Raw genomic sequence first — 22304 nt, forward strand, 5'->3', positions numbered from 1 at the left:
GGCGCTGGCCTGCACATCCCTGGGGGACGATTCCGGGGGCCGAGGAGCAGCCCCTGTGTGTGTCCCCAACCCCGGGATTCGGTCACGGCTCAGCGCCCTGGAGCCGGCGCGGGCGAGGGCTGCGGGGAAAGGAGTCGGTGGTCAGTGGAGGAAGAGGAGGAAGAAGAGGAGGAGGAGGAAGCACCGCTCAGGGCGGACTGAAGGTAAACGGTCTTGTGAAAGAGTCTGTTGCTGAGGAAAACCACCAAGGAGAAGAGACGGAGCTGGAAGTGGCTGGAAGGGAAGAGAGCCTGTCAGCTGCCGCTGCCGGGAAGCTCGCTTCCCGCGGGATTTTGGCGGCGCTGCCCGGGATTTACCGGGCTGGATAGGGTGGAGGTGGATCCTGGGGATACTCACTAAGTTTTGCTGGGGGTCCTTGCTTCGTTGGCGCTGATGATGAAGAGAGGGAAAAGGATGGAAAAGAGGCAACCACTGGAAGGGGAAAAAATAAGAAAAAATAAGAAAATTAAAAAAGGTGGCGGGTTGGGTTCGGAAGCGGCGCGGGGACGCGGCGCGGGGTCCGAAATGGCCACCCGCCCTCCCAGAGACTCACCTGATGATGTAAGAGGATTGCATCGCGGTGAGAAAAGCCAGCGGTAAGCCAAAACCGAAGTAATAGGGCCAGTTTCTCTCGATGTTGGACAACCGTTGGTGCATTTCGATTCCTGGCAAGGAAAAAAAAAAAAAAAAAAAGAAAAACACGCAGAAATGAACCTGCGCGGGGGAGAGACCTTCACCGCGCTTCATCCCGTGTAAAAATGGAATGAAAATCGGCCTCGGGAGCCCCAGCTGGATGCTCCTCCGGTAGGGAAACCCTCAATCCGGAAAAATTTCCGGGCACGGCCTCACCTTTGTTAAACCAGCGGTACTCGAAGCAGTAGAGCGAGTAGAGCAGTGACATGTGGAGGAGGCTGATGAGCTGGCCGACGATATCGATGGGGAAGAGGCTCACTATCATCCCCTGGGAATAAAAAAAAAAAAAAAAACAAAACAGAGCGGGAGAGTGAGGGGTGCGCTGGATTTGCGGGAGAACATCGCCCAGGAGCGCAGAGCGACTTGGGCCGGCAGACCTTTTTTGGGGGTTTTTTTTTTTGCTTCTGACTCTAATCTCACCTGGATGAGGAACAGCGCCTGCAACAAGAGGTTGAACAACATGTCGGCGATGATTTTACTGACGCTGGGAAAGGGATGAGGCTTTCTGCCGGAAACTTCGAATGCTAGGTCTGCAATGTCCTGCAAAAAAAGAAGAAAAAAGGCTTGAGGGGAATGAAATTCGAAAGAGAAAAGGGGGATTTGGGGAAACGAAACCCAAAAGCAGCTGGGGCGATGTCACCAAGCTGCTCTCACCCGCTGGGATACACCCAGAGCCCGTTTTCGGGATGGGATTTCACCTCGCGGTGAAACACTCGCCCTCCCCGTAGCGCCGATCGCGCCTTAACGAGGGAATTCACCACCTCGTTTGCTCGACGCGGGGTCTGGGTTCCCGCCGCCTACCTGGAACCAGATGGCGTTGACCACCTTACTGAGCACGAAGAGGGGAAGGACCCACAGGGCGCTGAAAATGGAGGTGAGGATGAACTCCAGCCACGACCAGACGTCGCCGTGTAAGGAAGGGTCGCCTTCGAAAAAGACCAACGGGGAGAAATGCGTCAGGAACCGGCGCAGGAACCTCCTCGTTTCGCGTCACGACCACCTATGAGATCTCTGACCCCAACTTTTGCTCTTTTAAAAGAACCACCCCTCCGCACCTTGCTTTTTATTTCCTCGCAAAAACTTTCCGATGACTGCACGCATTACGAGCGGTAAAACCCACCAGCCAGATCCCCGCCGCGCGCGGGCTGTTAGCGGCGTTACCCATCTCTCCGCTTTTTCTACTGAATGATTAACGATGGCCTTGATCAGTACAGGGAGGAAGAGGAGAACACGGCAAGGAGACAGTGGCGCGAGGAGCGACTCAGTGGGGTGAAGTCGGGACCCCCCTGCGCCCGTCCCACGGATTGCTTGGCGCCCCGTAAGACGCGAACGGGGAAAAAAGGTACTTACCAATGATCTGTGCCGTGACCGACTGAAGGACAGGTATAAATACTCGGTAAAACAAGAAGAGACTAAGCTACAGGGGGGAAAAAAGAAACAACGGGGGTTCTCGGTGAGGCGTTGTGCGGTCATTTCTCGTGCTCCCGTAACTACTGACCTCCGCGCAGCTATCGGTAAATACGGAGAACCACGGATCTCCGTTTAAACGCAGGCAAAATCTGTAATTGAGCGCTTTCCATTTAACATTTCCACGCCGATCCCTCGTACCCGACCGCAGTCGAATGGAAAAATGGAGCGGGTGATTTATTAGGCTACCAAGTGGCTGCCGCGTTAAGGATTTGCCTCACAGAACAGCCGTGGTAAGGTCAGAGCTGAGGAAATGTCTTTAAGATATCAATATTCAGCTTGGTAAAGCAATATCCCAGACCGTAACGGAGCGGGAGTTGAATATTTGGGCAAAGAGCAGTCTCAAAGAGTCGGAAAAGCAGCTCGGGTTTAACACGCGGGTTTCCCAAGCGACTCTGCCGGCCTGTATCCTGTATCGCGTCCCTTAAAACAGCGGCAGCGGGACTGGGAACTCGGAGGCTCCCATCAATTCCTGCAGCTGAGCTGTCGGCTCGCCACTGACGCCGCACGAGGGCTGGAGCGGGGCGCTGGCTTTCATGGGGTTTTTAATGTAGAAAAGAGGAAAAATAGCCACTTACCCAGAATACGCCTCCGTTCCAGGCGCAACACTGAAATATCCGGCTCACTATCCGGGGCTCGCTGCAGAGCAGGAGGAGAGAGATGGGTGAGACACGTGTTAAGGTCCCCGCGCCTGGACAAACGTCCCCTAGCAAGCGACAACTGCTTCCCTTCCATATTTTGGACACCTTAGGAACCTCGCAGATAACCAGCTCAATGCCGGCGACGCACCCGATTTTATCCGAGCACGGGAATCCTGGAAGAAATCCCCGCACAGGCGCGCACCGGGTTTCAGCCAACGCACAGTCTATAGGAGATCGACAGCAGGGAGACGCTTTTAACCTTTATTAATTCCCCAGATCTGCACTGAAATGGAAGCAAAGCTTTCTTCCAGGTTTTTAAGCATTTATTGGAGATCTTGGGCTTTGCTCTCCTCAAACTCCCGTCACAATAAAATTAGGGCTTTTCGGGTGCTTTTTGCTCTCAGAAGAGGCTGTTTCAGCTCGGGGTGGTTTTGGCTCCTCTCTCCTTGCAGCGTGTCTACGGACACGCGAGAGAGCAGCTCTGCGGGACTCTGTCGCATTTTTCCAGTCAGCTTCTGCTACCAAAGGGGCTTTGTTACAAAGAAAACCAGTAAAATAGGACTGTGTAGTCATCCCCCCAAAAATATAGATACAATTCCTCGAAGCCAGCCCACGTGCAGGAACCTCTATGGTCTGGGGAGGATGGGGATCATGGGACACAGGAGATTTTTCCATCATCTTGAGATGAGACGACCACCGAACGAGTTGGAAGAATTTGTAAATATGCCTCAAAAGGCGTATTACCGCCCAAATGTCACTGCGTTAAGTGCCAGCCTGACTGTAATTAGGGCAGCGGAGAAACCTCTCGGTGCAGTTTGGGAGTCAGACGTAAGAACAGATGCTGTTTTGCTCCCACGTGGCTATAATTCTGGCATTTCCAGCTTTAGTGGATGCAACATGGTAAGAAAAATAAAAGATCTGGGGGAAAAAAATAAAAGATCTGCCCCAGATGTATCAATCGGATCTGAGCTGCCACCTCTTCCCTGATCCCATGACTACCAACCACACGATCTCAAAGATATTGAGAGACAGCACGAGTAGTCAGGAAGGAAAGAAACCCAGAAATCCACATTCTTTCAGCTTGCATAGCTCCATGCCTTCTACTATTATTTCAAACTAATTGCAAACTCTTAATTGTCAAACAACGTAAAAGGTCTGACTTCTTATCTCACGCTAGCAGTTCTGGTTTTGTTACACACAGTGGCAAAAGGGTGTTTCAACGTCGCGTTTTTTGTATTTCTTGGCTCCGTGCTTCGGTGCAATCGGGTTTACGAACCGTTTGCAACCGCACACCACGAGTTCTGCCTTCGCTGACACGCGGGTTTGCAGGTCTCCGATGGTTCCGCCAAGCGTTTTTGCAGAGATCTTTGCAAGCGCGGGTGACAATAATGGCTTTATTTCCTAAAACCCCGCTTACCTCAACTTCCCTTTTAGCCAGATGACTGCGATACGATGGATATTTCGGAGAAAAAAACAAAAGCACAAGCACTGCCAAATCACTGTGACTTGCAGAGGTTTTGCAATTCATCAGGCTCTTCAAAGCTCCGGGCAGAGTCGCTCGCTCTCTCCCTGCCCTCAGTATTTTTATCCAATTACCTGATTTATAACTCATCAGGCCCCGTACTCACTTCTCTTGCTTCTTCTCTTCCATGTGAAACCTCCGCTGGGCGAGCGCGCTGTTTGCTCTCCTCCGCCTCTGCTCTTCCCTTTTCTGCTGGATCCGGGCGTCCAGCTTGGAGATGGTGCAGATGCCCCAGATGGAGTCCTTAATTCCCTGCGGACACGAGGAGAGGCCGTCATGAGGAGAGGCCGTCACGCTCCACCCCGCAGAGAGGGGAGGAACGGGATGCGCCCGACCCAGGCCATCGAAAACCTCCCGGTTACGGAAAGGGACTTAAACGCGGCCGGCCTCACTCCCTGGCTCGTGGGGGAAACCAGTGCCAGGCTCGGCTGGAGGCAAGGTTTGGAGCAGCAACGCCGCTATTTTCCACAGCCCGGTGACCTAAATCACCGCACGTTCCAGCATCTTTAGGAGCTTTTTTTTTTTTTTTAAAAAAAAAAGGTGTGATTTCTCATCCAATCTCCGCTTTTTATAACCCTGGCAAAAGCTACAGAGGCAGACCTCTCACAGCCCATTTCTTCGGTCTGGCAGAAAGCCCTTCTTCCCCTGCCAGCATTTCTAAGGCCAATAAAATAGAATTACACAAAATGTTTAGGATGTGCAAAGTCCTCGTGCGGCCGGACCGTACGCCTGAGCTTAACGCGTACTCCTTTACAAATAAACGCATCTCTCCTTGTCCCAGAAACATCCCTGCATCAGCCACATCTGTGCAAACCTGCTTCGTTTAAAAGACGCCCAACGCCACCTCCTAACGCTCCACGAGCAGCGATTTCCAGCTCCAAAAATATTTCGTAGCCATCATTATCAAAATTTCCCTCCAAAATAAAGACTGTAAGGACGCTAGTGTGAGCCAGGGCAGCGTCACTGCCCAGGTGACCCACACAACAGCTTGGTAAATGGAGTTTTTGACCAAAGAGGATAAATTTTGCTGCCGACTGCCTGTCTGAAACGGCAGAACACGATGCCGCTGCTCCCTAACGAGGTGGAAATTAATCACACGGGCTGCTCTATCCGCTGCTTTACAGGCGGCGTGAGAGCATCGTGAAACGCCACAAGCCCTCCCTTCCGTGTTAGAGTGTGGCCGGTGCGCCGCGGATCTTTAAAATCAAAGTTTTTTCCAAGTTTTTCAAAACAAGTTATTTCTGAAAACAAGTTATTTCTCACTGTCACGTCACGCACGTTTTTAAGCCTGCATTTATACCTGGATGACACAAGACAGCGTGGGAGCGCTCGAGTTCACACGAAGCCTTATCGCCGTGACGCAACTGCAATGTTCATACAGGCTGTAAATTAACTCTTGCCCAAAGGAAATTTGTCACAAGTTCAGCTCGGACGAACGCCGAGCCCTTTGCAACAGACACACTGCAAAACAGCCAGCTTCAGGGGGGAAATTATTCTAGAAAACACCTGGGGAGCAACGCATCCCACGCCGCCATGTCAAACCTAACCATTGTTGGCGAGCGGAAGACGCCTTCGATTAAAATACACCCGGAGCCCCCTTTTCCTTCAAATTTTTCAAGCCACCCTTGATGACGTAGGAAGGAGGGCGCTCCCTGCGGAAGAGCCAGCGTCAGCGAAGCGAGCGAGACCCATGCCTGTGGCAGAGGACCAGAAACGCAGAGACTTACCCTGACGAGGTCATGAAGGAAGGTTTTCACGCTGTCTGCCATCTCGACTCCAGCATCACCTCTGGTTCCGAAACTATCAACTACAGGGAGAGGGGAAAAGCCGAACCCAAACCTCTCTCATCCTGGAGAGCTGGGAAACGGGTGGAGCCTGCGGAGAGAAAAAACATGGGACCATGGCAGGCGTTAGCAGCATCGGTCCGAGCGGGGTAATTCCAAGCTAAATCGCACCCCGGCGATTTTTAACAGGCTTCCCTGCCCTCACCGGCTTCCCATCGGGCAACCCTCCTCGAACACACAGCCAGAGAAAGGACCCGTCCTGCTAATTCCAGGGTATCTCGCATTAACAAACTCGGGGTTTCGGGAACAGCAGAGCCTGTGTTCCTGCGCAGCAGAGCATCTCCCTGAACAACACGCTGCACCGCTCATTTTGGGAAGAGAAAAGCCGGCAGAGCCCGCCCAGAGAGGTGCGAAAACATCTTTGCCAAATCCAACGCGAATTTAACGCTTGACGGCTCTGCGCCTCCTCTTCCTCGCGCGCTGGGTAAGAAACTTGAGGCCTGCAATTAGGAGCCTGACAAAACCAGGGCTGCTCTTGAGCTCTCCCAGAAGCTTTTGCCCAAAGCAGTAATTACGCCAAACAGCCCTTTGCCAAAAAATGTCGTGCTAAGTCTTCTGCTTCTTGTAAAGCGCCGCAGAAATACAGAGAGTGTCTGAATTAAGGGGGGGCGGGGGGGGAAAAATCACCAGCTAATAAAACTCGCGGAGCTTTTCCACCAGGATTCAAACTGCCTTTTTTTCTCCTAGGCAGGAGTTCTGGAGCAAGCTGGTGTCGCAAGCCTCAGCATGTCAGCGTTGCTGTCGCTCTGTAACACGCAGCGCTGGATACAAACAATTAAAAATAATTAAAAAAAAAAAAAAAAAAAAAGAAAAAAGGTTTTTTTTGTCTTGGTTATTCCAAGACAAAAACTGCCAGGGTTTGAACCGCACTCCTGCGAAGCAGCAAACGCCAGTCAGGATGAAACTGTGGAGAAGCAGAACTGGCCTCCAGCTTTATCGACATCAGGTTAATCACAGGCACCTTCACCCGAAAATCAAGCCTTCGGCAGGGATGCGCTCAGCCCCACGCGCGGCGTCGGGGTCTTGTCACTTTAGCCAGGCATCCGAGGTCCGGGTTGCGCTGCCAGAGCCGCGGCAGAAACAAAAGGCAGAAACGAGCGTTTTCTTTGTTCCGGGCAGCCGCGCCTCGCCACCCTTCGGGCTCAAAAACGTAGGGGTTAACTATGGCGAGACCGTATTTATTTACTGCCCGATGGTGCCGGCTTCTGCAGAAAGCCCTGCCTGATTTATTTGTACCCAGGGGTGCTCCTGGGTAACTGGGGGGCACCCCAGGCTTGGGGGGCACTGTGCGAGGCGAATCCTCACAGCACCCCAGAGGTGCCTGGAACGGGGAGCACTGGGGGGGCATCGTGTCCCCCCACTCTTAATGGGGGTGAGCCCCGTGGTTACCCCGGGGGGGGGGGGGGGAGGGGGCTCAGATTTACCTCAGGGCTGCCCCTGCTGCTACCGGGGCAGTGAGACCTAAAGCTTCCCCAGGGAGGGGGGCCACAATTTCACGTCAGGGCTCTCCCCACAGCCTCCCAGGGTGTCCCAGGGCCCACAGCTACCCCAGAGCTGCCCCACGCATCCCTTGAGGCCCACGGTAACCTCAGGGCTGCCCCACAGTTCCCTCAGGGCGGCTCCTACGGTGGCCCTGAGACCCCAAATTACCTCAGGGTTGCCCCATGGTGGCCCCAAAGCCCCAGATTACCCCAGAGTTGCCCCACAGATCCTTTGAAGTCCACAGTTCCCTCAGGGCTGCCCCCCTGGTTCCCAGGGGTGACACTCAGGGTCTCCCCCGAAGGGCCCACGGTAACCTCAGAGCTGCCCCACGGTGGCCCTGGGACCCAAAATTACCTCAGGGCTGCCCCACATATCCTTTGAGGCCCACAGTCACCTCAGGGTTGCCCCAGAGTCCCCCCAGGCCCGAAGGTACCTCAGAGCTGCCCCACCGTGGCCCTGGGACCCAAAACTACCTCAGGGTTGCCCCACGGATCCCTTCAGGCCCAAAGTTACCTCAGAGTTGCCCCGCAGATCCCTTCAGGCCCAAAATTACCTCAGGGTTGCCCCGCAGATCCCTTCAGGCCCAAAATTACCTCAGGGCTGCCCCACGGACCCCTTGAGGCCCACAGTTCCCTCAGGGCTGCCCCACGGTGGCCCCGGGGCTCCAAATTACCTCAGGGCTGCCCCACGGATCCTTTCAGGTTCAAAATTACCTCAGGATCGCCCCACGGTGCCCAGAATTACCTCAGGGCTGCCCCACGGACCCCTTGAGGCCCGCAGTTCCCTCAGGGCTGCCCCCCCGCTTCCCGGGGCTGACCCCGCCGGTCTCCCCCGCAGGGCCCGCAGTAACCCCAGGGCCGCCCCCCCCGCTCCCCGCGGCCACCCGCGGGGCTGCCCCGCGGTCACTCACCGGCGGCCGCGGCTGCGCTGGGCGCTGAGGGGCCCCGCTCCCGCCGGCCCGGCCGCCGCCGCAGCGCGCATGCGCGGAACCGCCTGGCACTGCGCGGGCGCGGAGCCGCCAGCCACGCCCCCGGCCACGCCCCCGCCGGCCACGCCCCCACTGCGCATGCGCACTGCCGCCCGGCAGCGCCGCTAGGTGGCGCCGCCTGGGCTGGGGGGAATGGGGGAAAATGGGGGACACTGGGGGGCAATGGGGAAAATGGGGGGCACTGGGGGACACTGGGGGGTAATTAGGGGGCAATGGGGGATAATGGGGGACACTGGGGGGGCAATGGGGGACACTGGGGGGATAACTAGGGGGCAATGGGGGATAATGGGGGACACTGGGGGGCACTGGGGGCAATGGGGGACATTGGGGGGAATGGGGGACATTGCGGGAATGGGGGGCACTGGGGGAATGGGGCACACTGGGGGACATTGGGGGGCACTGGGGGACACTGGGGGGCAATGGGTGACACTGGGGGGCACTGGGAGAAAATGGGGGGCCCTGGGGGGGAATGGGGCACACTGGGGGACATTGGGGGGCACTGGGGGACATTGGGGGCAATGGGGGGAATGGGGAACACTGGGGGGCAATGGGGGACATGGGGGAAATGGGGAACACTGGGTGACACTGGGGGGCAATGGGGGACATTGGGGGCAATGGGGAACACTGGGGGGAAATAGGGGGCAATGGGGGACATTGGGGGGGCACTGGGGGACATTGGGGGCAATGGGGGCACACTGGGGCAGAATGGGGGGCACTGGGGGGGTAATGGGGGACACGGGGTTAATGGGGGATAATGGGGGCATAATGAGGGGGTAACGGGGCTGGGGGCACTGGAGGGATACTGGGAGCACTGGGGGGATGCTGGGAGTGGGGACACTGAGGGGGGACGGGAGGTAGTGGGGGGGGATACTGGGACTGGGGGATACTGGGGATACTGGGGCTGGGGGGATAACAGAGACACTGGGACTGGGGGGATACTGGGGATACTGGGGCTGGGGGATACTGGGACTGGGGGGATAATGGGGATACTGGGACTGGGGGGATACTGGGGCTGGGGGATACTGGGGATACTGGGGCTGGGGGATACTGGGCATACTGGGACTGGGGGGATACTGGGGATAGTGGGACTGGGGGGATACTGGGGATACTGGGGCTGGGGGGATAATGGGGATACTGGGGCTGGGGGATACTGGGACTGGGGGGATAACAGAGCCACTGGGCCTGGGGGGATAATGGGGATACTGGGGCTGGGGGATACTGGGGATACTGGGGCTGGGGGATGCTGGGGCTGGGGGGGATAATGGGGATATTGGGGCTGGGGGGATACTGGGACTGGGGGGATAACAGAGCCACTGGGGCTGGGGGATACTGGGGATACTGGGACTGGGGCGGGGGGATACTGGGAGCACTGGGGCCCCATTGAACCCCCAGCACACTCCTCACCCATTCCTTTTATTTCTGCAGCGCACATCACTGATCCCCACCAGCTGCCAAACCGGGGCGGGGGGCACCGCCGTGCCGTGCCTCAGTTTCCCTCCGCTGTGCCTCAGTTTCCCCAGCACCGTGCCTCAGTTTCCCCCCGCCGCGGCTCCGTCAAACCACGCCATCCTCCTCCAGCGCTTCGCCCTCCACCAACCTCCTCCACCCCAGCCGCCGCAGGTCCAGGCTCTCGTACCGTCCCTTCACCAGCAGCTCGGCCACGGCTCTGCCGGCGGCGGGCGCGTGTTGTAACCCGTGGCCGCTAAAACCGGCGGCGAAAAAGAGGTTTTCTAATTTGTGGTGAGGACCCAGCACCCCGTTACGGTCGAAGGCGTTGTGGTCGTAGTAGCCCGCCCACGCGCCGCGGGGACGGAGGGATGCGAAGGCTGGGACGCGCCGAGCCAGCCGGGGCCAGACCTGCTCCTGGAAAAAATCGTGATCCACGGAGAGATCGCTCGGATCCGGCTCTTCCTCCTAAAAAAGAATAAATTGGGAGGGGTTATTTAAAAAAAAATAATTTGGGGGGAATTAATCTCGGGGATCCCCACTCCAGGCTTACCTCGGGTGGGCTCATGCCGCCCAGGTAGTTGCCAGCGATGCCGTCGCGACGAAAATAAGTGCCGGTGGTGTCGACAAGGAGGGGGCAGGAGAAGCCGGGGCCGTCGGGGCAGTGCCAGGAGTACACGTACCTATAGGGGTGGGGGGCACCCCAAAAAAAAAATATAGGGTTGAGGGGTTCAGGCTGCACCCCCCCAAAAAAAAAAAAATAGCGTGGAGGGGTTCACATTGCTGCCCGCCGGGTTGGAGGGGTGGGGGTGCAGGGATGCGCTCGCTAATCCGAAAAAAAGGTGCAAGGGGTTCACCCCCCCCCGCCGGGGAAAAAAAATGGGTGCTGGGTGCTGCGCTTCACCTGCCCCAGAGTGGCGATGCCAGGAGGTGCCGCCCGCCCCCGCCGCGCTGTGAACCCCCAAAATTCCTCCCCGCACCTCTTCCTGGGCTGGATGGGCACGGGGGGCTGGCACAGCCCCCCCGGCAGCCCCGCCGCCTCCAGCAGCTCCCCGGCCCAGGCGCCAGCGGCGTTGACCACGATGGCGCAGGCGACTGGCTGGTATTCCAGGCTGTCCGGCATGTGGATCTGGGGCATGGAAAAGCAGGGGGGGCGGTCACGGACACGCGTGGGGACCCCCCCCACGCCCCCCCGGCCCCGCATAGGGTGGGGACAGACGGACGCGCGCGTGCGCTCACGTGGACGTATTTGATGCGTGCCGTCGCCGGCGCCGGACCCTGCGGTGGCATCACGTCCTCAGCCGTGGTGACGAAAGCTGGGGATTTTGGGGGTGAGATGGGGGGCCTGGGGGGACACCCCGCTGTCCCCTGTCCCCCCCCGCCTCACCTCGCACCTCCCCGGAGCAGCTGTGGACCCCCAGGGACGTGGCTTTGCGCCGGAAAGCGTTGAGGAGGGTCCAGGGGTCGAACCAGCCTTCGTCCTCCAGACCTGGGGCGGGGGGAAGTGTGTGTGTGTGGGGCCACCGCAGTGTGACCCCCCCAAAAAAATAAAAGAATTTGGGGGGGCTGGACCCCCTCCTTGCCCAAAGAAAGTGAGGAGGAGGGATGCAGCCAGTGGGGAGGGGGGTGGAAATGAGGATGGGGATGAGGATGATGGGGATGAAGATGTTGGGGATGAGGATGGGGATGATCAGGATGAGGATGGGGATGAGGATCATCAGGATGAGGATGATTAGGATGAGGATGGGGATGGAGATGAGGATGGGGATGACCAGGATGAGGATGGGGATGATTGGGATGACCAGGATCAGGATGGTGGGGATGGGGACGAAGATGTTGGGGATGAGGATGGGGATGAGGATAATGGGGATGAGGATGAGGATGGGGATGAGGATGATCGGGATGAGGACGGGGACAGGGATGAGGATGGGGATGAGGATGATGGGGATGAGGATGATCAGGATGAGGATGGTGGGGATGGGTATGAAGATGTTGGGGATGAGGATGGGGATGATGGGGATGAGGATGATCAGGATGAGGATGGTGGGGATGGGTATGAAGACGTTGGGGATGGGGATGATGGGGATGAGGATGAGGGGGATGAGGATGATTGGGATGAGGATGATCAGGATGAGGATGGGGATGGGGATGATTGGGATGGGGATGATTGGGATGAGGATGATGGGGATGATGGGGATGATGGGGATGATGGGGATGATGGGGATGAGGATGGGGATGATGGGGATGAGGATGAGGATGGAGATGTGGATGATTGGGATGAGGATGATGGGGATGAGGATGATCAGGATGAGGATGGGGATGGTGATGATGGGGATGAGGATGATCAGGATGAAGATGGGGATGAGGATGATGATGATGGGGATGATGATGAGGATGGGGATGGGCGTTGAGGGGGTGTCCCCATGCACCCCCCAGGCCCCCCTCATACCGTAGGACGCCACGGCCACGTCCTCCGTCTCGATCCAAGGGAATTTCGCCTTCAGCTGGCTGGGGGACAGCAGGGCCACCCGCGCCCCTTCCTCCCTGGGGACGGCCAGCATGCGGGGGGGGGGGTGTCATGATGAGGCACCCCCCCCAAAATAACCCCCTCAGGGGGGTGTGTGTGTCCGTGTGTCCCACCTCTGGAGCCGGACGCTGGCCTCCAGCCCGGCAGCGCCCTGCGGGGGGGCGAGGAAGAGGTACCCCGAGGGCTGGAACTGGATGTCGATGGGGGGCTCGTTTGGCACCCCGAGGTGCTGCTGTAAGGGGAGGGGCACCCCGGTGAGCGGGGCTGCACCCCCCTCCCCCCCAAAATACCGCCCCCCCTCCCCAAAATAATCCCACATACATTGATGTTGCGGAGAAAGCTGGCGGAGAAACGGGACATCCGAATATTTTCCGGGAGGGAAAACTGCTGCCGGATCCCCCCCACTGACAGCACCGTGGAGGCTCGGGAATACTAAAGGAGAAGATATCCCCCCCCCCCAAAAAAAAATAGGGTTCGGGGGGGTCCCCAAGGCCACACCCCGCCCCAGGAGGGGGGTGTCTCACCGTGGGGTCCCGCTCCACCACCAGCACCCGCATGCCGTGCCGCCGGCCCTCCAGCGCCTTCAGCCAGTACGCCACCGACCAGCCCACCACGCCGCCCCCCACCACCACCACGTCGGCTTCTTCGGGGGGTCGTGGGCCCGGGGGGGTCCCCGGGGGGGTCCAGCCCCCCGATGTCGGCAACTGAGCCTTCAGAGTCCGAGCCAGGCGGCCCAGACCCGGCCCCAGCTCTGCCGGTGTATGGGGTGTGGGGGGGCTGCCAGGCCTGGGAGGGGCACAGCTGGCAGCCCCCCGGCACCCCCAGTTCCCTCTGCATCCCCTGGGAACCCCCCCAGGACCCCCTGGGACCCCTCGGGACTCCCCCAGCTCTCTGGGTGCCCCCTCCAGGACCCCCTGGGACCCCTCAGGACTCTGGAACCTCTCAAGACCCCCCCCAGCTCCCTGGGGGACCCTCCCAGAACCCTGGGACCCTTCAGGACCCCCCCAGCTCCCTGCTCCCCCCCCCAGGACCCCCTGGGACCCCTCAGGACCCCCCCAGCTCACTGGGGGACCCCTGCAGGACCCCCTGGGACCCCTCAGGACTCTCTGGAACCCCTCAAGACCCCCCCAGCTCCCTGGAGGACCCTCCCAGAACCCCTGGGACCCCTCAGGACTCTCTGGAACCCCTCAAGACCCCCCCAGCTCCCTGGAGGACCCTCCCAGAACCCCTGGGGACCCCTCAGGACCCTCCCAGCTCCCTGGGTGCCCCCCCAGGCCCCTCTGGGACCCCCCCAGGACACCCTGGGACCCCTCAGGACTCTCCTGGACCCCCACAGGACCCCCCCCCAAGCTCCCTGGGTGCCCCCCCAGGCCTCTCTGGGACCCCTCAGCACCCTCCCAGCTCCCTGGGTGCCCCCCCCAGGCCCCTAGGACCCCCCAGGACCCCCTGGAACCCCTCAGGACTCTCTGGGACCCCCCCCCAGGACCCTCCCAGTTCCCTGGGATCCCCCCCACTGCCGTCTGGGACACCCCAGCCCCCCCCCCCCCCCCCCAGTTCCCTGCGTGCCCCCCCCAAGCACCTCTGGGACCCCCTGGAACCCCTCAGGACTCTCTGGGACCCCCCCAAGTACATGCCCCCCCCCCCCCAGTTCCTCCTGCCCCCCCCCCGCCCCCCGGGATCCCCCAGACCCCCCCAGCTCCCTGGGTGCCCCCCCCCAGTCTTTCCTGGGTCCCCCCCAGGACCCCCTGGAACCCCTCAGGACTCTCTGGGACCGCCCCCCCCCCAGGACCCCCCTATTCCTCTGGGACACCCCCCCACACCCCTGGGACCACCCAGTCCCCCCTGAGACCCTCCCTGACCCCTCTGGGACCCCCCATGACATCCCCCCCAGCCCGGTCCCCCTCCAGTTTCCCCTGGCTCTCCTGGAACCTCCCCAATGCCCTCTGGGACCACCAGCCCCTCCGGGGCCCCTCAGAACCCCCCCAGCCCCCCCCCCAGTCCCGTCTAGGACCCCCCAAACCCCTCGGGGACCCCCCAAATCCTCTCGGCCCGGTCCCCCCCGGTGCCCAGGACACCCCCCCCGTGTCTCACCGCCGAAGATGTCGGAGCTGAGCGGGGCCGTGGTTCGGAGGGGGCGGCCCGGAGCCCCCCCCGGTGCCGGGTCCCCCCTCCCCGGGGGGCGCAGCAAGCGCCCCCAGCGCAGCATGCCGCCTGGCCACGCCCCCCACGCGCCACGCCCCCTCATCTGCATAACCACGCCCCTCCGCCCCGCAGCGCCCGCCCCCGCCCCTTCCTGTCCCCTCCGCCAATAGGCGTGCGGCAGGGCGGCGGCTTCCGGCGGAAGCGCGGCGGACAGTGCGACGTGTGCGCGGAGCCGGGCCCGGCGCCGCCGCCGCCATGCTCGATTTCTTCACCATCTTCAGCAAGGGCGGCCTCGTCCTCTGGTGCTTCCAGGGCGTCCGCGGTCCCGCCGCCGCTGCCACCGCTCCCGTCAACGCCCTCATCCGCTCCGTCCTCCTGCAGGTCCGCGCCGGGCGGCCGCGACCACCTGCCGGGGCGGGCGGGGGGGACGGGACGGGACGGACACACGGCGGCTGGGCGGGACCACTCTGCCGGGGGGGGGGGGAACACACGGTCTGGGGGGGGGGCGCTGGGTGGGACCATCTACCGGGGGGGTGCTGGGCGAGACCACTTATTTTGGGGGGGGGGGGGGGGACACACGACACAGGACACTGGGTGGGACCACCTGCCTTGGGTGGGGGGGGACACTGGGCGGGACCACTTACCTGGGAGGGGGGACGTTGGGTGGGACCACCTACCTGGGGGGGGACGACTCTGGGTGGGACCACTTACCTGGGGGGGGACACACACAATTGGGCGGGACTATCTACCTTGGGGGGGGGGGGGGCACGCATTCTGGGCGGGACCACCTACGGGGGGGGTGTGTGTTCAGACCACCTATGTGGGGGGGACACGACTTTGGGTGGGACCATGTCCCTGGGTGAGGGTGGGATGTTGGGTGGGACCACCTACCTTGGGGGGGGGGACACGGGACTCTGGGTGGGATCACCCAGTTGGGGGGGGTGGGGGGGGGGTTGGGGGGGTGTGGATGGGACCACCTGTTTGGGGAGGGGAGAGATGTGGGTGGGACCATATACCTGAGGGGGGGGGGTGGACACAACCGACCCATTTTGGGGTGGAAGGATGGGACCACCTGCCTGGACGGGCGGGCTGGGCCACCTCAAATGGGTGCTGGACCAGTTTTTGGGAGAGGGGAGTGACAAGGATGACTGGGGGGGGTCTCTGGTGCTGGCGTTCCCCCTTCCGACGGTTCCTCTCCCCTAGGAGCGAGGCGGCAACAACTGCTTCACCCATGAAGCCCTCACGCTCAAGTACAAACTGGACAACCAGTTCGAGCTGGTGTTTGTGGTAAGTGACCTCCCCCGGCACGGCAGGTTGGCCCTCCAGCCCCCCAGGAGCCCCGAAACCCGAGGGAGGGGGACTGCCCCAGAAAAAGGGTGTTCAGCTGTGGCTTGGTTGGGGCAAAAAACCCCCAAACCCTGTTTAACGCCTTCCTGAAGGGGTGAGGCTTTCCCCTGCCTGCCTAAAATCTCCCGGCGAGCGGCGGCTGCCTTGGTGAGGAGGCTTCGTCGATGCCGCTTGGGAAAACAGGCAGCCTGCGCGTTGGTAACGTGAAGGCTTTTTTTCCTGGCGCGGTGTTTTCTTCCTCCTCTCCGTGCCAGCAGCTGCCCGCACCGACGTGGGGACACCGGGGCCCATCGAGAGCCGGTGCCGGCGGGGAAATGGCACGATGGGGGTTGCTGAGCCATACGTTAGGAAAAAACCATCCGCGAGTTAGCGCTGATCCGGTCTGAAAACAGGGAGAGCAATTACCAGCTCGTTGCGGCTTAAGCAAACGGCTGCGTTAACTGCGTGGGGCTGTAGCTCTGCTCCCAGAACCGGGTTAGCTCTTCTGGCTCTGGGATTTTTTGGGGTGAGGAGGTGTGATGTGGGGCTCCTGGCTCCGGAAGGGTTTTGGGGAGGCGAGTGCTGATGCCGGTGTGGCCGGGCTCCCCGCTCCGGCACGCTTCCTTCCTCCCGGGGAGCTGGGTGGGTGTGAGTGTCTCTTGGCCACACATTGCTGCGGTAGCCCGGTTATTTTAATCATCTGTGACAGGATTAAAACTCATTAAACTTCAAACAGAAGCCATACAGCCTACTACACTATAATAAAACTTTTTACTTTGACCGGATGTATTTAAAAAAAGCCAGGAATGTGTCATCACCTTTATTTTAGGAAATGTTTTGATGCCCTCCCTTTCAGTCTCCTTGTACCTTATCTCTATAAATCTACGCAACCTTCATTGCGTAGCTAAAGGTAAGCAAAACGCTTTGTGGTCTTTGTTGCCGCGAAACAGTCAACCCATTTTTATTGCTGTCGCCTTTTAAAGCGAAGCTCTGGGCTGTGCCATTTCTCTTCCTGGGTTGTGTTTTGGTTTTTTTTGAGAGCATATTAAAAGCTCGGGAGGTCGGATTATAAAACCATAGCCCAAAGCCCGCTGAAATTAAAGAACGTCGTATCTGACGGAGAGGTTTTTGTTTCCTTGCCAGCTAGGTGCTGCAATTAAATTAGCTGAAAGAGCAACATCTTTTCGCTGTGGTGCTTTGCAGGTGGGGTTTCAGAAGATCCTGACTCTAACCTACGTCGACAAGTTGATAGATGACGTTCACAAGGAGTTCCGAGACAAGTATCGCAACGAGTTCCAGCAGAAAGGCACCCTGGGCCTCCTAAACGGCACCTTTGATTTTAAAGATGACTTCATGCGCCTCCTCCGGTAGCAGAGCCTGATTTTTCTCTCCAGTTTCCATTTAGAGCAGAGATGGGGGGGGATGTGGCGGGGCAGAGCTGAAATTCAGGCTAACGGGCCACCTCCCCGCAGGGATGCCGAGGAGAGCAGTAAAGTCCGAGCTCCCACGGTAATGAAGACGTTTGAGCAGTCTCTCAAGTCCCAGAAGACTGTCAAGTGTATGATAGAAACCCGCGGGGAGAAACCAAAGGAGAAAGTCAAGAACAAGAAGAACAAAGGTTCCAAAAAAGAAGGTCAGTTTATAGGAAAGATATTCGCGGGGAGGGGGGGGGGATGATAAATATTCCAGAGCTCTGTGTCCCAGCCTGCGCGTTCCCAGTCCTCTGGTAGCGCCCAAACGCTGGCCTGAGCTCACGTCGGGGCTCTTTCCCTCAGGAACTGAAGCTGTCGCAGCGCCCGGTAAAGCGTCTGCGGGTGACAAGCAGCCCTCCGCAGCCGGGGAGAGGGAGGAACTGACCAAGGATGAAATCTTGCAAAAGAACCGGGAGGAATTCTTCAAGAGACACATGAAAGCAGGGGAGAAGTCCAGGTGGGGAACAAGGACAGGGTCAGTCTGCCTGTGCTTCCAACCGGCTCTTCCTGGTGTCCCTCGTCCGTGGCCGAGTCTCTCCTTCCTTCAGTGACCCCTGGAAGTCAGACCTTCCTTTTCTGGACCTTATTTCTCTTTTCCTTATTTCCCTGCTTGCTGGAAAGACTGGGAGAGGGTGCGCTGGGGGTCCTGGGGGGGTAATAGAGCCTGATCCCTTCCCTGGGAGACCCAGAAACCCGGCATGTGCCTGAGAGAGGTCCGGACCTCTTTTTGGTGAGGCTCTCCCACTGTGAGCAAAGGGCAGTGGCGCATCGATGCCTGGCTCGAGGTAAAGTAGGCCGATACAGGATTAAAGTTCAGATAAATAAACTCCGGAGACTGAATTGGCCAGGTTTAGCCTTAATTTCTACCTTTTTGGGTAATCCGGGCTTTTAATTTTCGCACAAATTAGTAAGGTGGCAATTGCCGCTTCTTCCCTGCAGCGAACAAAACGCGTTTCTGGTCTTTATTTCAGCAAATCTCCAAAGCCCGAGGCACAGAAGGAGAAGGGGAAAAAGCCCCGCGTGTGGGATCTGGGGAACTCTAATGCCAAAGTACTCGATTACAGTAACTCTGCTACCAACGGAAGCGCGGAGGCTTGTCCTGTGGAGGAATTTGACCCTGATACAGTAAGGAAAACTGAGCTCACTTATGTCCGCTTTAGCGCGTTGTTCTGGGATCAGCTGGGCCTTGCAAACCCTGCCTGGTCTCCACGGCTGGCTGAGAAGGGACAAGAAACAGGCAGGGGGAGGTGACGGTAAGTGGTCGCGGATTTTTTTCAGGGTGCGGTTGCTGATTTTTCAGGGTGCATGTTTTTCCCCCTCACAGGCCCTGGGGGATCGAAACAGGGAGCCTGGCCGCCTCTACGACCTTGAGTACGAGAGCGATGATGAAGCTGAAGAGGAGAAGGTTATTCAGAACCCTTCGAAACCCAGGTAGAGGCTCCTGCGGCTCCCGCTTGCTGCACGCTTCTTGATTTCTCTCCCGTAACTCCTCTTCCAGTCTAACCGGTAACGCGGCGGGGACAAATTGGTGTGTTTGTCAGCTGTGTGGTGGGCTCTTCTTGCATCTGGCTGTTGCGTGCCCTATGCAACTCGCTCCTTGAACCTAAAGGTGACTCCTCCGCTTCTCCACAGCACAAAGAAGGGTGGCCTGGGGGGCATGTTTGGCATGCTGAAAGGCCTGGTGGGCTCCAAGAGCTTGACGAGAGAGGACATGGACCCCGTATTGGAGAAGATGAAGGATCACTTGATTGGTACGTCTGGATCTGCTGTGAGCGAGTTAGTTCGAGGTGGTTCCCTGCGCCCCATCGGGAGGGGTAGCACCCACGGTTTGGGCTGTTCTTGCCCACAGGAACCGTGGTGGGTTCCTGTTTCGCCTTTGGGGAGCCCTCGATGGTGCATCAAAAGCAGGGTCTAGTCTGGCAGGGATCCTGCGTGCTGACTCTGTCCTTCTCTTGATGCTGATGTCCGGCATGCGTGACCTTCTCAGCAGTGCTAATTCCCCTCTCTCTCCCTTTTTCTTGAAGCAAAAAACGTGGCAGCTGAGATTGCAGTGCAGCTCTGTGAATCGGTGGCTAAAAAACTGGAAGGGAAGGTGATGGGAACGTTCACCAGTAAGTGGCCGTGTGGCCTTCTGCCTGTGGTTCGGGGCTCAGGAGCGTTCCCCAGGCGTGACGGGTTCTCTTTCCATCTCCTCTTTCCCAGCGGTGACCTCGACGGTGAAGCAGGCCCTGCAAGAGGCTCTCGTGCAGATCCTGCAGCCCCAGCGCCGCGTCGACGTCCTCCGCGACGTCATGGATGCCCAGCGCCATCGCCGACCCTATGTGGTCACTTTCTGCGGTGTCAATGGTGTCGGGAAGTCCACCAACCTGGCCAAGGTAGGACACTGTCCTCCTGGCTCTCTGGGACGGGTGCTGAGGTTGGGCTGTGGCTGCCAACAGGCTTTTTTTTGACCTCTTGCCACCTACAGATCTCGTTCTGGCTCATCGAGAATGGTTTCAGCGTCCTCATCGCTGCCTGCGACACCTTCCGTGCGGGAGCGGTGGAGCAGCTCCGCACCCACACCCGTCGCCTCAACGCCATGCACCCTCCAGAGAGCCATGGCGGGCGGACCATGGTGCAGCTCTACGAGAAGGGCTACGGCAAGGACGCTGCAGGGATCGCCATGGAGGCCATCTCTTACGGTAGGTGGAAAACCGGTGGCCGGAGACGCGGTTTTGGGGGAAGTATCCTGCTTAACGCTGTCTCTACTTCTCCCCAGCTCGGAACCAGGGCTTTGACGTGGTCCTGGTGGACACGGCGGGCCGCATGCAGGACAACGCTCCTTTGATGACGGCGCTGGCCAAACTCATCGCCGTCAACGCTCCCGACCTGGTCCTGTTTGTGGGGGAAGCGCTGGTGGGAAATGAGGCTGTGGATCAGCTGGTGAGTGTCGAGGCTTTGTTTCCAGAAAGATTGAGGAGAGAAAAAAACCCAGCCCGCTTTTGTAGGTTTTATCGGAGATTTGGAGAGCGGCAGCACCGCAAATGAGTTTCTCTGCTCTGTTGCCTTCCTCAGGTCAAGTTCAACAAGGCCCTGGCTGATCACTCCATGGCCCAGACACCGCGGCTCATTGACGGGATTGTCCTCACCAAATTCGATACCATCGACGACAAGGTAAGGAGGCTGTCGGGACGGCTCCACGTGGAACTATCCGCTGGTGGCCGGAGGGGGAGAGATGGGAATGGTCAGACACGGGGCACTTCCACGCTGTCCTGGACACCGTCCCCTGCCTTCCTCTTGCATTTAAACCATTTAAACAAAATTCAGCAGTCTGATTTCTGCGCACGGGGCAAACGGGGCCGCGAGGTCTCTTGGTTTATAGGCGTTACCGCGGCGGGGTGTATAGGGACCATACAGAGCCGAGAAGTACGAGGAGGCTGGATATTTGATGAGCTCTTTAGCGCATTCCCCCGAGGAGATTTGGCTGGATTTGCAGGCTAACGGTGCTGCTTGTCCTCGGCAGGTCGGCGCCGCCATCTCCATGACCTACATCACGAGCAAGCCCATCGTTTTCGTTGGTACCGGACAAACTTACTGTGATCTGCGAAGCCTTAACGCCAAGGCTGTGGTCGCAGCGCTCATGAAGGCCTAAAAACCACCAAATCGCTGTTTGCAGATGTCAGAGAAGAACATGCTTTACCCCGTTACCGACTAGTCTTTCCCGCCTAGTGCAGAACAGAATGAAGGGATACTGGCACGAGGGGTATTTTTTTGTTTGTTTGTTTGGATAAAACCCCTTTTATCCAGCAAAAGCCCTTCCCCTGGGTTCCTTCATTCTGTTTTGTGATGCAGGCTCCCTTGCGGGGAGGCTGAATCCAGAGCTTTGTATTGTTCATGCTGCACGGGGCGGGGGGGCAGCGCAAAGACCTGCTGTGCTTTTTGTGTGTGGGGGTAGACAGCGTTTTTTTGAGCTGCTTTTGATTTTTAGACCAGCTTAGGGAGTGACTTCTGTCAGGGGCGAGCAGGATAGCCGCTGCTTAGCAGCAGCAATAGAAGATTTGGCTGTTCAGGTCGCCGCTAGCGGCAGCTCCACCGAAGCTGATAAACCAAAAACAGCGACGGGCTGCGCCAGGAGATGTGAAATTGCCTTAAGGCCCCTGTTTCTGTTGTCACCGGGATGCTGGAGCAGGGTATGTGGACACTGCGTGTTTGGGCAGGAGCTGGAGAGCCACGGCAGCTTGCTCCGATAGTGCTAATCGTGGCCGGAGAAGGACGGCTGCCTGCCTGCTGGCCTCAGCATTATTTGCTAGTAAAAAATGAAAAAATTAATACTGGAAGATAACAGTGGCTGCTTGCTGCTTTCCTGCACTCTTTCTCCCCCCCGTTCGAGTGCCTCTTGATCCTGGTCTGAAGTGCTACACTGAATAATACAAACCTCTCTTACGATGTCTTGTAGCTCTGTATCGCAGATGTGCTATAGTGCAATAAATTGAATGCTGTCTGCTAAGAGACATAATTTATATAAAATAAACTTCATAATTTGTTCTCTGTGTATAAATAACTTGCTGCTAGCGAGGATGTGTTTCCTCCTTGGGGGAGGGGGGGGCTAAGATGAATAAAGTGCCTGAGTGAGGTGGTGGAAAGGGCGTGTAAGATGCACACCAGCCAAAAGTTAAGTGAACGGGCCTTTAATACAAGCTTTGACATACAAAATACTGTACAGTATAAAGACGGGA

General features: G+C 58.5%; 3 protein-coding genes across 3 annotated transcripts; 1 reads left to right on the forward strand and 2 right to left on the reverse strand.

Moving 5' to 3' along the window:
- Positions 1 to 155: 155 nt before the first annotated feature.
- On the reverse strand, positions 156 to 7024 carry EI24 (EI24 autophagy associated transmembrane protein). The gene is given in 12 exon segments (XM_075723278.1): positions 156 to 273; positions 397 to 471; positions 593 to 680; positions 682 to 704; positions 889 to 1000; positions 1153 to 1272; positions 1534 to 1658; positions 2083 to 2149; positions 2778 to 2838; positions 4469 to 4614; positions 6090 to 6237; positions 6352 to 7024. Coding segments are annotated over 11 exon segments (945 nt in total). The 5' UTR covers positions 6132 to 6237; positions 6352 to 7024; the 3' UTR covers positions 156 to 187.
- Positions 7025 to 10230: 3206 nt separating this feature from the next.
- On the reverse strand, positions 10231 to 14855 carry LOC104031033 (FAD-dependent oxidoreductase domain-containing protein 1). The gene is made up of 10 exons (XM_075723277.1): positions 14741 to 14855; positions 13174 to 13400; positions 12971 to 13081; positions 12763 to 12881; positions 12572 to 12666; positions 11510 to 11611; positions 11362 to 11438; positions 11103 to 11251; positions 10676 to 10805; positions 10231 to 10590 (listed from the first exon to the last, which is right to left on the reverse strand). The coding sequence occupies exons 1-10, from the start codon at positions 14853 to 14855 to the stop codon at positions 10231 to 10233; spliced, it is 1485 nt and encodes a 494-aa protein (XP_075579392.1).
- Positions 14856 to 15046: 191 nt separating this feature from the next.
- SRPRA (SRP receptor subunit alpha) lies at positions 15047 to 21343 on the forward strand. Its single transcript, XM_075723261.1, has 14 exons — positions 15047 to 15172; positions 15995 to 16078; positions 17321 to 17484; positions 17590 to 17750; positions 17893 to 18046; positions 18561 to 18714; positions 18914 to 19020; positions 19222 to 19340; positions 19614 to 19700; positions 19792 to 19964; positions 20057 to 20270; positions 20348 to 20511; positions 20644 to 20742; positions 21092 to 21343. The coding sequence occupies exons 1-14, from the start codon at positions 15047 to 15049 to the stop codon at positions 21218 to 21220; spliced, it is 1935 nt and encodes a 644-aa protein (XP_075579376.1). The 3' UTR covers positions 21221 to 21343.
- Positions 21344 to 22304: the final 961 nt, after the last annotated feature.

Source organism: Pelecanus crispus, chromosome 19, assembly GCF_030463565.1.
Source record: "Pelecanus crispus isolate bPelCri1 chromosome 19, bPelCri1.pri, whole genome shotgun sequence".
NCBI lineage: Eukaryota > Metazoa > Chordata > Aves > Pelecaniformes > Pelecanidae > Pelecanus > Pelecanus crispus.

What these genes read in the sequence shown, in the direction of transcription:
- LOC104031033 (XM_075723277.1), bottom strand. Translation starts at nt 14,855, where the DNA reads ATGCTGCGCTGGGGGCGCTTGCTGCGCCCCCCGGGGAGGGGGGACCCG. An exon ending in TGGTGGAGCGGGACCCCACG is followed by an intron (nt 13,082 to 13,173) that starts GTGAGACACCCC and finishes CTTCTCCTTTAG; the next exon opens with TATTCCCGAGCCTCCACGGT. An exon ending in GCCAGCGTCCGGCTCCAGAG is followed by an intron (nt 12,667 to 12,762) that starts GTGGGACACACG and finishes GGCCGTCCCCAG; the next exon opens with GGAGGAAGGGGCGCGGGTGG.
- SRPRA (XM_075723261.1), top strand. Translation starts at nt 15,047, where the DNA reads ATGCTCGATTTCTTCACCATCTTCAGCAAGGGCGGCCTCGTCCTCTGG. An exon ending in GATGAAGGATCACTTGATTG is followed by an intron (nt 19,341 to 19,613) that starts GTACGTCTGGAT and finishes TTTTTCTTGAAG; the next exon opens with CAAAAAACGTGGCAGCTGAG. An exon ending in AGTCCACCAACCTGGCCAAG is followed by an intron (nt 19,965 to 20,056) that starts GTAGGACACTGT and finishes TGCCACCTACAG; the next exon opens with ATCTCGTTCTGGCTCATCGA.